At 41.7% G+C, this 13,119-nt stretch overlaps 1 protein-coding gene across 1 annotated transcript; it reads right to left on the bottom strand.

Annotated features, from left to right (window-relative positions):
• Positions 1–652: 652 nt before the first annotated feature.
• LOC139464021 (cytochrome P450 3A24-like) lies at positions 653–12,729 on the bottom strand. The gene is made up of 14 exons (XM_071245533.1): positions 12,445–12,729; positions 11,745–11,841; positions 11,578–11,627; positions 9,839–9,935; positions 9,100–9,216; positions 8,234–8,322; positions 7,089–7,240; positions 5,987–6,123; positions 5,254–5,368; positions 3,826–3,983; positions 3,463–3,551; positions 2,221–2,358; positions 1,777–1,930; positions 653–1,322 (listed from the first exon to the last, which is right to left on the bottom strand). Exons 1-14 carry the CDS (start codon positions 12,516–12,518, stop codon positions 1,245–1,247), a joined length of 1,545 nt encoding a protein of 514 aa, XP_071101634.1. The 5' UTR covers positions 12,519–12,729; the 3' UTR covers positions 653–1,244.
• Between the last annotated feature and the right edge of the window lie 390 nt (positions 12,730–13,119).

The raw sequence follows: 13,119 nt of genomic DNA, 5'->3' as shown, positions 1-13,119 counted from the left end.
CGTCCACGTTTAAGCCACGCTTGCGTTACTCAACGTCGTCAGTGAGGGGGTTGAAGTGGAATGGTACGGGGTGGCATCACAACTCATCATTGTTAATGGAAATTTAAACGGCGTACGCTACCGGGACGACATCGTTCGAGATCATGTTCTACCCTTTGTGCAACGTCACGTTGCTGCAGGATAATGCCTGCTCACACGTTGCACGTGTTGTAACAGACTTTTGAGGCAGCATGACATTGCTGTGTAGATGATGATGGATGAGATGAGTGAGTGAGTGAGTATGGTTTAACGCCGCTTTTAGCAATATTCCAGCAATATCACGGCGTGGGACACCAGGTATTGGCTTCACACATTGTACCCATGTCGGGAATCGAACCCGGGTCTTCGGCGTGACGAGCGAACGCTTTAACCACTAGGCTACCCATTTGGATGAGAAGAAGCGACGCCTACAACACGACCAGAACCAGCCGGTGACGCAAGCTCCGTTGGGACAATCTTTGGTTGACATTTTTTTAACAACATCCCCCTGGCTGTTTTCAATCATCTGGTGTCTTCAATACACCACCCCTCTTTTAGGTAGTGTTTCTCTGTCTCCTGTGACCAAGTATGGCTTTGTCAATGATTTCCTAATGATAAAATATTGATCAGACGAATAACCAAATATTATGTTGTTATTTTCAATAACATAACATTTACACCACTTTATATGAAGCACAGTTACTTTTATTCCGTTAGTATACATAGACTACATACACTGAATGAACACCTGACTATGTACATCTGGATTTGGACAACATACTCTGTGTCTTCAACATGATATGTATATACAATGTCAAGTGATTAGTACAGGTATTACATACAACAAACACAAAGTGGGAAAAGAAAGTGGGAATTAAGCAATAATCTAAGACGCTATACATGTCATCCCTGAGTTTGCCATCCTCGCTTGGTCCGGGCCCACTCAGATTATCCCATAACTTAACCAGTGATGTAGTGACATTCATGTCACTGTAAGCCGTGCACCGACCCATCCCTCCGCATGCAGTGACGGCAGGTGTTTAGACAAGCCTTTCTTATGATTTATAGAAAATTGGAATACAATATGATATCGATCAACATTATTATAAGGGTCACCAGATGTGTTTAGTCTTGTGGTTGTTACGTGAACGGGTGACAGAAATGCATCCAGTTTCAATGCATGGATTCCTCTGAGGTATGGAGCCAGGGGTCTGGAGCCAGGGACGTTATCGGAGCACGACTTTCAGGTTTATTGGACACTTGTTGCTGAGGGTTCCTAAAGCGGTGAAGTTCCTCAACTCATCCTGAAAAAACAATATGGACATTTTGGTTGACTGGAAAGTAATATGTCGTTTTGTGCCTCGGCGGCAATATTTCAGCAATACCATGTCGACCACCAACTCAGCTACGGCCAATTTAACCCAACAGACCGGTGATGTTCTGCATGGTCCACGACGTGGAGCGATCAGCAAGTCAGCCTGATCAACGGTTCCTCTTTAGTCGTCTCTTACAAGCATTTGGATAAGAGGGGCCTATTCTAAACTCGTGCCCCCACAGTGTTGCTTACAGTGGAACCACATTGTACCCACCCGATCGTCTTCCGATATAAATACTGTGACAAACATACATAACTTTTCTATCATATGGATCATTACTTATTTACATTGTTTTCGTGTACCCTCAACACACTTCTTATTAAGTGAACATTACTACGGCAGAAAGGCGCTACAAGATGACAACCAAAACAAGTCAACGAACCGGTGTGTCTGGAAGTCTGGCAAACTCCACCTTCTGCAGGATGCGAGCCAGACCAATCTTCATCTCAACTTGGGCAAGCCTCATTCCGATACACATCCGGGGGCCTTGGCCGAAGGGGAGATAACCCATTTGATGTAGATCTGCATTCTCCCATCTTAAATAGAAAATGAACTTTTATACTCAGAACATTTGCATTCAATGATAACCGAATTAGCAGATGTGTTATAAAGTTTAACGTTAAACGTTTTCACTGAAGGTGTACGAATTTCGCATTCGCTTAATGCTTATGAACGTTTGTTAAGATTAAAATACTGCTTAAAGTTTTCACTGAAGACGAGCTGAGTCTTCTGAACGCCTTCAGTGAATGATGCACAGGGCCAATTGGCGCTTGTCAAGCTCACAGTTGAATCGTTTTCCCTGAATATGGCAAGTTGTTAGGCTTACCTATCTGGATTGAATTTGTTAGGCTCTGGGAATATATCCGCATTTCTCTGAAGGGACACAAGGGGGATGTTGATGAAGCTGCCCTTGGGGAATGTCCAACCTTTGATGACAGTTGTCTTGGAGACAGCACGGTTTAACCTGTTAAAGAACAGTCAGTATACAAATATATATCATATAATATCAGATATCACATATGTGACCCACCAAGAATAAAGGGACCTAATGGGTGCCAGGATACAATTGTGCTGTGACGTCATGAAGCAAGACGTTTGATGTCAACTTACTTCCGTAAAAATTGTCATGTGTACAGACTGTACAATATATCCTATTTTGGTCTCGTAATGTAATAAAACCACGTCAAAACATTTCAGCATACATGTCTACTTTCATTTAAGCAGACATATTTAAAAACGGCAGCCATTACACAGACAGTCATAAATCTGAAAATGGGCCTTTGCAGAAAATGAGCCCAAATGTTTGAAACCATGCATCTCTGTAATAAATATGAATTGAAGGTAAGGAATTAGGCAATTTTATGGTCCTAAGATGCCGAAGACGTGAAATAAATTAAAAAGTCGAAATGTGATTTTTTTCACCAATAAGGTCCCATTTTTCAAGGTTGGTCACATATATCTAACGGGGCGGTCGGGTAGCCTAGTGGTTAAAGCGTTCGCACGTCACGCTGAAGACCCGGGTTCAATTCCCGACATGGGTACAATGTGTGAAGCCCATTTCTAGTGTCCCCCGCCGTGATATTGCTGGAATATTGCTAAAAGTGGCGAAAAACCAAACTCACTCACTCACATATATCTAACATCCCGATTCGCATTAGAATAGGCTCTTGAAGAGAATGGAACACTTGGATAATAACAACTGAATGATCGAGAAAATCAGGGGTAATTCGCGTTTAACATCATTAGGGTCCGGTTATTTATTATAGGGTGTCTGTGGGCCAGAGGGAATCAGTGGAATGTCACCAAAACGAATGTCAGTCTCTAGGGGAGGGCTATAAAAAATAATACATACATTAGGGGAGGTTCATGATATAATGGACATTTTTATAATAAAACATAAAGTGCTTTTGCATTTGGTCTTTTCAGGGAGAGTGGTGAAAGAAATTACAAGGACATAGAGGGTGTCATCTGAAAATATCACAATTATAACTGGATGGTCATTAAATTCTGTACATTTGTGCATAAAAAAAACCTCTGAGCCTCTGAGCTGAAGGTTTCCGGTACTCACCCGGGTACAACTGGGTACAGCCTAAGGGTCTCTGAAATCACGTGGTCCATATACGTCAACTGGCCAATGTTGTCGTAGTCTGCCGGCTCCTGTGAATGATGTCAAAGTTGCATTGACTTACATATAGAGTGAGAGCAAGAGAGTATGGTTGAGAAAGAAAGAGAGAGAGAGAGAGAGAGAGAGAGACAGAGAGAGACAGAAAGCAAGAGAGAGAAAGATAAAGAAAGAGAGAAAGAAAGCGAGGGAGAGAGAATGGGATTGCTGAGAGACACCTTTAAAGTAGAAATTAGTCTATCATCGGTTGTAAATTACATTTGAGAAGGTCGCCATTTAGCAACGCGAAGTTCGAGAGGACAAAGTTACCTTTCCTAATACAGTGTCCACCTCCTTCGTCAACCTTTCTTGAACTTCCGGGTTAGTTGCCAGTGAATATGCAGCGAAGTTCAAGGTGCTGGCCGTAGTTTCGTATCCGGCGATAAAGAACAAGAACGCCTGCCCCAGCACCTCGTCGGTCGTCATTGCTGGTCATCATAAAATGAATATTCCGCCATAAATAGCATGATAAGAGTAAGTGAGTGGTTGGGCAGTTATGTTGTAATATTAATCTTACTTATATTCTCAAAGGCAAAGTATGTTTTGTTTGTTTGTTTGTATGTTTGTTGTTTAACGCCGCACTCAGCAATATTCCAGCTATATAACGGCGGTCTGTAGATAATCGAGTCTGGACCAGACAATCCAGAGATTGATATCATGAGCATAGATCCACGCAATTGGGATCGATGACATGCATCAACCAAGTCAGCGAGCCTGACCACCCGATCCCGTTAGTCGCCTTTTACGGCAAGCATGGGTTGCCGAAGACCTATTCTACCCCGGAATCTTCACACAGGAAGTAACTTAATGCTCAAGGTGTATACAATAGAACGTAACTAAAAACATGTTTCCGTTGAACGTCCATTATCCAATGTTTGTCACCCAATTCTGGAATGATACAAATGCTGGATCCAATCTCATCTGCTTCTTTTTAAACCCGCATCGAATGACATGACGCTAAACCAGCCTCCCTTTAAATTACCCCCCTGAGAAAGAATCACTTCCAATAGAAAGTTACAAAATGAGTCCAGGTATTTATCTCAATAGAATGGAGATGTGATACATTAACAGTGTGTATGAGGGGTGTCTTTCAAAGAAAATAGTTGTGTTTATCCTCCATTGAACTTTTCAACACCCTAGGGTTAGAACGATTAATAAGATTCACATATTAGATATTATGAGTGGTAGTAAAATGATCATGACTGACATGAATTTCGGATATGCCGAACTGGTCTTCAAGGCCCATTTTAAGCTTGGTCAGTCAATTCAAACCTCGATACCGATAACATATCCGATACACATTGATATTATTTACACACTCATACGCTCATGGCAGTGAGAAGTATTGTTTGTTTGTTGTTTAATGTCGGATTCAGCAATATTCCAGCTATATGACGGCGTTCTGTATATAATCGAGTCTTGACCAGACAATCAAGTGATTGACAACATGACCACGCAATTGGATCAGCGAGCCTGACTACCCGATCACGTTAGTCGCCTCTTACAAGTATAGTCGCTCTTTACGGCAAGCATGGGTTGCTGAGCACCAATTCTACCCCGGATCCTCACGGGTCTAGTGAGAGGTAATTAGTAGAACAATATATCGTAGCAATAGACAATGCCATTTGTAAAAGTCGTGGGCGATAGTGTGTCACATGATCCTCAGACATTGTGGCCTTGCGACCTTCAAGTACATACCTTTGTTGCCATGTTGGGAACCTGAAGGTTGTGATTGGCTCTTGTCATCCTCGCTATCTTGATTGCTCAAGTTATCCTCAGCATCCAGCATCAACTGAAGAAAGTCTATTCTTCTCTGGAAAGAATGACCAGTTAGGAAATGATAACAAGTGAGAAAGTGAATGTTTAAAGCCGCAAACACCAATATATCCAAGCCATTCGCGTGACCTGTAATTAATCGAGTCTGGACATGTCAGCCAAGTCACTTTGCCTTGCCAAAGTTTCAACATAATATTTCAAGAATGATGAGTGGGGGAATGTTATTGGTTTACGCCGCAGTCTACAATATTATACCCGAATTGAAATCTTCATACACTATCACAAGTTCATTTTTTCTCAAACGCAGGAATATTTTATGGTGTGTCGTTTTAATAACATATTTTCTGATTATACGCCCTGTTTTAACTGACATACTATAGAAACCAAACGGGGGACTCGCTAGTAACTAGTATCCCAATGCGTAGATCGGTGCTCCTGATATCAATCACTGGATTGTCTGGCTATTTACAGACCGCCGTCATATAGCTGAAATACTGCTGAGTGTGGCGTTAAACAACAAATAAACAAACAAACACATGCTAGATAGGAGCATTTAAGTCGGGGGCGTTAACTATTGCTGTTGAAAAGTCCTGTAGCCCATTGAGACTCTTATTAAGAAACGTCAAGAAAGGCACAAACAAGGAAACAGTGTTACCTTTTGTTCTTCCTTTGGTTCGCTTTTTCTCATTGTTATCATTTCTTTAAGAGAGGACACAAAAAATTTCCTGGTTGACTTGGGAAACGAGCTGAAACCTAGAGCCTTGGCGACCCTTTGTAGACTTGGGAAAAGAACTGTAAAAGACGGTGTCAGGGTATCAACAGGGAACATAGAAACTTCTACAAATTGCAGCAAACATGGGTCCTTCAGACTGGTGACTGCTGGTGCAAAAAGAATTGAGTTCTATCTGCTCAGAGATAGACAGTGATTGTGACAAGATCAAATTCGTGGCGGCTTAGTTTGGGCACGTGAGTCATTGAGAAATATCGTGATTGAATGATTGATTGCTACTCAGAGAGGTCAATAGTGCAATTTTTACATGGAAATTTGTGATGTGTTCTCTTAAAGCCGTGGCAACCACCCAGGATGGATGTGAATAGGCATGGAGATCTCGAGGATGGATATTGGAAGCATGACACCTGGGGACCTAGATGGGATACAGCAACACAGAGGACGGACATGGGAGCGCATGGTGACCCCTCAGGATGGACATTAGCGGACATGGTGAACCCCTAGAATGGACATAAGCGGGCATGTGAACATCGGAAGGCATGGTGACCCACGGGATGGACATTGGAAGGCATGGTGACCCCCGGGATGGACATCGGAAGGCATGGTGACCCCCGGGATGGACATCGGAAGGCATGGTGACCCCCGGGATGGACATTGGAAGGCATGGTGACCCCCGGGATGGACATTGGAAGGCATGGTGACCCCCGAGGTGGACATCGTAAGGCATGGTGACCCCCGGGGTGGACATCGGAAGGCATGGTGACCCCCGGGGTGGACATCGGAAGGCATGGTGACCCCCAATGGACATTGGAAGGCATGGTGACCCCCGGGATGGACATTGGAAGGCATGGTGACCCCCGGGGTGGACATCGGAAGGCATGGTGACCCCCGGGGTGGACATCGGAAGGCATGGTGACCCCCGGGATGGACCTCGGAAGGCATGGTGACCCCCGGGGTGGACATCGGAAGGAATGGTGACCCCGGGATGGACATTGAAAGGCGTGGTAACCCCCGGGATGATACATACTTATGAGAGACATGACCGGACTCTGGAGCACGTTGTTGTCAAAGACCTTCTTGGCCTGGGTGATGAAGACGTTGTGGAAGTTGTTTTGGGAGTCGATGTCAATGCCGAAAGCTGTGCTGGCAATCACATCCATAGTGAAGGCACCAAAATAACTGCATCACATGAAGAATAACATATCTATAATACACATTCTGGTCGGAATAGTTCCGTCGCAACAGTTCATTATATTATCGTTGCGATGTCATTCTGTGTATTTTGAACAATGCGAAAGGTAGGCGTTTGAAAGGTTCGTGGATCAAACATGGATGTAATGCTATTGCGAGTAGTACAGTTATATCATGGAGTTAAGTGTCTGCGGGTATCTTAATGGGGACATGAAACACAAAATCAAAGCAACTCCGCCCAGAAGCATCACCACTCAAAAACTCCATGCTCAAATGTGTGGGTCGGCCCTGCGTGTTGCACGTGAGATGTGTTCCCCGAGCCTTTCGCACGTGCCCCTTGCTCTTTGAAGACTCGGGTTATGAAATGCATACGCCGGGACAAGTATACAATTCATACAGGACCAACTTAAGCTCATTTATCAATCACCTAAGTATTACTTGCTCATGTCGATGGGTTTATTATGAGCTAACACATCCTGATCAAGATAAGAGTAAGTTCTTTTCTAACTGTTCGTTTCTACCAAATCAGACGTACGTACGATGCATAGAACAACATAAAACGTCCTGCATGAAACACATATTTCACCGTTCATAAACGGATAAACACCCCGCATCCCCTCAACCGTTACTCTCTGCATCCCCTGTACCGTTACTCCCTGCATCTCCTATAGCGTTACTCACCGTACCCATATACCTCAGCACACCACAATCACTATACCATTGTTCGTCCATCCCCTATACCGTTACTCACCGCATCCCACATACCGTTACTCATTGCACACCCAATGCCGTTAATCATCGCATCCTCTATACCGTTACTCCCCGCATTCCCCATACCGTTACTCACCGTATCCCCAAAACCGTTACTCAAACTATCAGACCTGGTTTTAAATTCGATCATTCACCGGTTGGTGCGACATAGCATGCCATATTGCGACGTAAACGACGTTCAATCACACTTGAACAAAGGTATGTTCATACTCTTTCGTGGTGATGATTTCTTCGTTCTCAGCAGCGTGTGCGAGATTCTTTGTTAGTGTCACGGCGCACTCGTCGATCTTGGCACACATCTAGAACACCAAAACACTATCATTTAAAAAATATATGGTCATCTTAGAGTTAAAATCATTAAAATCCTTAGATGTGACGATCTGACACCCTGCATAAAGAAGTTGCAAAGAACAGCTTTAATCGTCATTTTTTACTATGATAAAGAGAATCTCAACAAAGTGTCTTTTGATATCAAATATATCAACACTCGTTGAGAAAAGTGGAAAAACTCCGAGGGAGATTTTATTTATCATCAAACATCATTCTTCCAACTTTTACAGTTTGTAGACAGTAATAAGCAGTGTCTTCGGTGTAAAAGAACTCCTAACCGCTTCAGTAGCAGTGCTATAGGTGATGTCATTTGATTGTGATGTCATGGACACCAATGACGTCACAATGGGCTTCAAAGCATTGTGATGCAATTTCATTGCAGCGATATCTACAATATAGATATCGCTTGATCTCACCCAAGCGATATCTCCTGTGGGAGCCAGTTTGGGATGATAAATGATTATCGTACGTGTAAGTATGGGGAATAGTTTCCCAATTTCTTAAATTTAGTTTTGTCTTCGATATCGACTCATTGAACAGCTCTCTGAGATCTACCAAAAACAGCCCGACTGGCCCTGAAGCATTCGTGACCAACTCGTGTTATTCCGGGACAAGCAGGTTACGGAAAGGGGCGAGTGGTGACGAATGGCCCTTAAGCTTCGACCAGCAATCTGTTTCTGAAATATTGCTACAAAGGGCAAAACACATCGCACTCCCTCACTCATGGGGTTGACTATTATACTAACACTTCTGAGCTTGTTTCCGCTGAATGTCGGACTGATGATATTCCTTAGCCTCTTCCATGTTGCTCCTGTCTCAAAGAAGATGCCAGTGCTCAGAGGGAAGTCATTGAGGTCAAAAATCTGAAAGTGGACAATGGATATAAACAACGATATGCAATGTAAGGGCTTAGGCCAACACAAGCGTGTGACCGTGAAACCCCGACCGACCCTCAAATAGAATACCGAACAATAACTCTTTCACTATAGCTTTTATTACAAACCTTACCGGTAGAAGGGCACACCAGCTCGTAATACATTGTTTACTAGACATGCTGGACGCCCCGAAAAGTAATTGTTGTGAAATAACATAAACATGTTTGGCTTCTCCTTTTAGAGGAAGAAAATAACATTGTTTTAACGAAGTGACCGATACAATATCCGCTCTTTAAAAAATCCCAGACCCATGAAGATCCGGGGTAAAATGGGTCTTCAGCAACCCATGCTTGCCGTAAAAGGCGACAATGCTTGTCGTAAGAGGTGACTAACGGGATTGGGTGGTCAGGCTTGCTGACTTGGTTGATGCATGTCATCGTATCCCAATTGCATGGATCGATGCTCATGATGTCAATCACTGGATTGTCTAGTCCAGATTCGATTATTTACAAACCACCTTCATACAGCTGGAATATTGCTGAGTGCGGCGTTAAACAACAAACAAACAAACAAACAAACAAAAATCCCAGCCACATTGTTGCATACTTACTAATCTTTCTGAAAAATTATTGAAGTCTTTTATAAATATTTCTTTGATGATTTCAGGGTCGTGCACGTTGATAAGGGGAAAACCGCCTAAGTAGACACTGGAACAGAAAGGGCACGAATAAAAACATCCTTTATTACCAGGTTTCAACTTAAGAGTGACGTCTTTAGAAATACATGTAATACAGTGATATTACGGCGGTGGACTCGAGTCGCGTGGGGAATCGAACATGCCCTTCAGCTGGACGACGAACTCTTTAACCATAAAGCTACCACATCAACGAATCATCATGTCAACTTAGAAAATGGCATCTGAGCCCCACCCACCCATGAAGATCTGGGTTACAAATAGTCTCCATAGTAACCCCTTGGTTGATGCATGTCATCGTATCCCAATTGCGTAGATCCTTACTCATGATGTCAATCACTGGATTATCAGGCCTAGACTCGATTATTTACTCTAGAAGGAATATTGCCGAGTGTTGTGTTTAACAACAACCATTGCTAACCAGGATTCTCCACGGGGGTTATGTAGTGAGGAGGTGTGGTTTTAGAAATATTCCCGACATGTCACCATGATTAGGCTACACACATCGTACACGTTGGAACTTGAACGTGCATGGGGCGCCACTTTATTACATATTCCCTTTTTTATAATATCCTTAATGCTTTAATTCTTGATATCGCAAAGACGATTTTTTTTATATCGATAAATGAATTGAGAATGAAAATATAATAATACCATCATATCTAAAAATGTTTTAGTGATATGAAAATGGAACTTGTGATATCCCATTTTTATGATGTGATATCACCATTTCGATCTTTTATTTCATCGGGTTTTTTTATTAAATATCTAGAAAACGAATATTGTGCCACGGCACTGTAGCGCCCCTAGGTGTGTAGTCAAAAGCAAATGTAAACTTAGACAGCATCTTAATAAATTGTTATTGCAACAGTTTCTGCGTAAATTCTAAATACAATTAAAAATATGTGGAAAATTAGTTTCTTGTTTCCAATTTGTTAGTACTTGAAACAATACTACATTTCCACATATTTCTAAATCTACAAATGTTACAATATTTTTGCAATGTACAACAATTACATTTAGGAGCAAAACACATGCCAAAATTCACCTCCCTCAGTCTTGCAACTTCAGTCGTGATCTTTAGGGACCGAAACAACATTTTTTACAGAATTTAAAAGTTTGAATACATTATATTTTGAGCAGAAATATAGGCCATATTGAAAATCTGATATCAAACTTTTAAACAAATTTAGGTGTCATCACTGGTGGAAATACTTCATTGTCATTTGGTTTCTGAGGAGATTGTGTTTACAGTGCAAGGACGTGCATTTTGAGAATTTAAGAGCATTGTCAAAGTGGAAAGGTCAAATCAAATAATAAAAAAAAAAATATCACAAAAAAAGCATATATAACAAATTTCATGTAATTGTGAAATAAAATTACTGAATGATGGCCATAAAAAGGTTTTTCATTGTTGCTGACGTGGCGACGATATTGAGAATCGTATTCGAATCTCTTGAACAAATTCAGATGTCATCATTGTGCGGAAGAAGCATGTGACGTTTAGCTTCAATGGTCATGTGGTTTCTAAAACGCCGATGTCACAATATCACAAGAAGGAACAGTAATCATGACAAGCGAAATAGTATGATATGTGGCTTTTATAAATTGCTCTTGTCACTGTCCGCGATGTCGTAAATATTATTGAACCTCACCTGTACACGTCGCCGAATTCCTGTCCCCATTTATTGTCGAGGTCAACGCCCTAAAAATATATATCAATAAGAAATATCAGAATGTTGTCACAAATAAATGATGAGTCCTATTCTACAAATTTTAATCTTTACTTGACGTGTACATTACACAGTAACAGGTATGTTACCATTTTCACAACTTGACGAAGATTTCCTAAATATATGTCTGGAGTTGGGCCGGGGATCCCATAGTCACTGAGGAAACGGTTCCGTTTCTTGCCGTACCTGTAAAAGTAGAGAGAGATGAGTGTTTGTAAAAAGTATAGGGCAATACATGGCTCTGTTCTGATTTTCCTCTTTCTAATGCTGATTTCATATGTGAAATATATTGACTTGTCTCTTTTATATAATCTAGACTGATTTTAATAAAGTCAACTGCATATATTCCCCAGTCATGGTGTAGGGCTAACACGCGTGTCATGCATTTGACACAATGACGGAGGTACAGATACGCCGTATTTCCTCTAAACAACGCCGGTTCCCAAGCGGCGACATAAGCGCCAGGTATGTCAGATTTAAATTACTTCTAAATTCTGTATCAAGAACGTAAAATCAATTTATTAGTGACTGCAGCGTAGGCAACACCGTAGCTAAAATATCAAGCACTGGGTCACTATTTCAAGTCGGGTCACTATTTCAAGTCGGGCCTCCATTTCCCCGACAGGTTTGGACGCTTGTTCAAAGATTAAACTACGAAGCGCTTGTTAAAGGAAATACGGTAATAAATCGATCGGCCCCCTGCATTCATTCAAGATGTCGGTTAGCATTCGTGATCCTTATCCAAAGTAAATAAGACAGTTGGTGTCAAACTGACACATGTGTACTCACAAGTAGATCAGCAGCAAACAGCCTCCGACGAGCATCCATGTGAGCGGGATATCTATCAAACCAAGCAACTCCATTGTTGATGGTTGCCAGAGCGAATATTTACTACCTGTAGTACAGTTCCTGTTGTCAGCGTCACCGTCGCTGTGTTTGTGGCCAGTGTTGCCGATTTCAACAACCCTAACAGCACAAGGTCCACGTAGAAAGAGGCGAAATGTGTACAGTCAATGGTCCAACCCGCCAGTTTCAAACAGGCTGAATGACAACTGCCTTTCGTTCGTCATTTCTTTAAAAAGCCTTGTTTTGACCTATATATAGAAATGTTATAGGTCAAGGGGCACACAAGGGGTAGTGCGAAATTTTTTGGAAGCATCTATTGCTTAATTGGGTTCATTTTACTGCCGTCTGTTATATATATGTTTTATATTTTGCGAAAAACTCTACAGACGCGACACCCCAATTGATATGTATAAATTCATTTCTGTTGAAATTGAAACATATTTAAATGTATATATATATATATGTTCCTCAGAATTCAGACTCTTATCAATTTCTAAGATTCTTAATTCGCGATTCTTATGATGTTTTCCCAATATTCTATTCATATATCATGGTTAATGAAAATATTTTGTTGTTGAAGCATTTCATAAACAGTTAGATCCAACGTTTTTTGTTTGT

This window comes from Haliotis cracherodii, unplaced genomic scaffold (genome assembly GCF_022045235.1).
Source record: "Haliotis cracherodii isolate W230 unplaced genomic scaffold, xgHalCrac1.p SCAF_16, whole genome shotgun sequence".
NCBI lineage: Eukaryota > Metazoa > Mollusca > Gastropoda > Lepetellida > Haliotidae > Haliotis > Haliotis cracherodii.
The sequence above is the reverse complement of the archived record's forward strand: the minus strand, read 5'-3'. Positions and strand labels throughout refer to the sequence as shown.

What these genes read in the sequence shown, in the direction of transcription:
- LOC139464021 (XM_071245533.1), bottom strand. Translation starts at nt 12,518, where the DNA reads ATGGAGTTGCTTGGTTTGATAGATATCCCGCTCACATGGATGCTCGTC. An exon ending in ATAATTTTTCAGAAAGATTA is followed by an intron (nt 9,217 to 9,838) that starts GTAAGTATGCAA and finishes GTCCACTTTCAG; the next exon opens with ATTTTTGACCTCAATGACTT. An exon ending in GCGGAAACAAGCTCAGAAGT is followed by an intron (nt 8,323 to 9,099) that starts GTTAGTATAATA and finishes TTGGTGTTCTAG; the next exon opens with ATGTGTGCCAAGATCGACGA.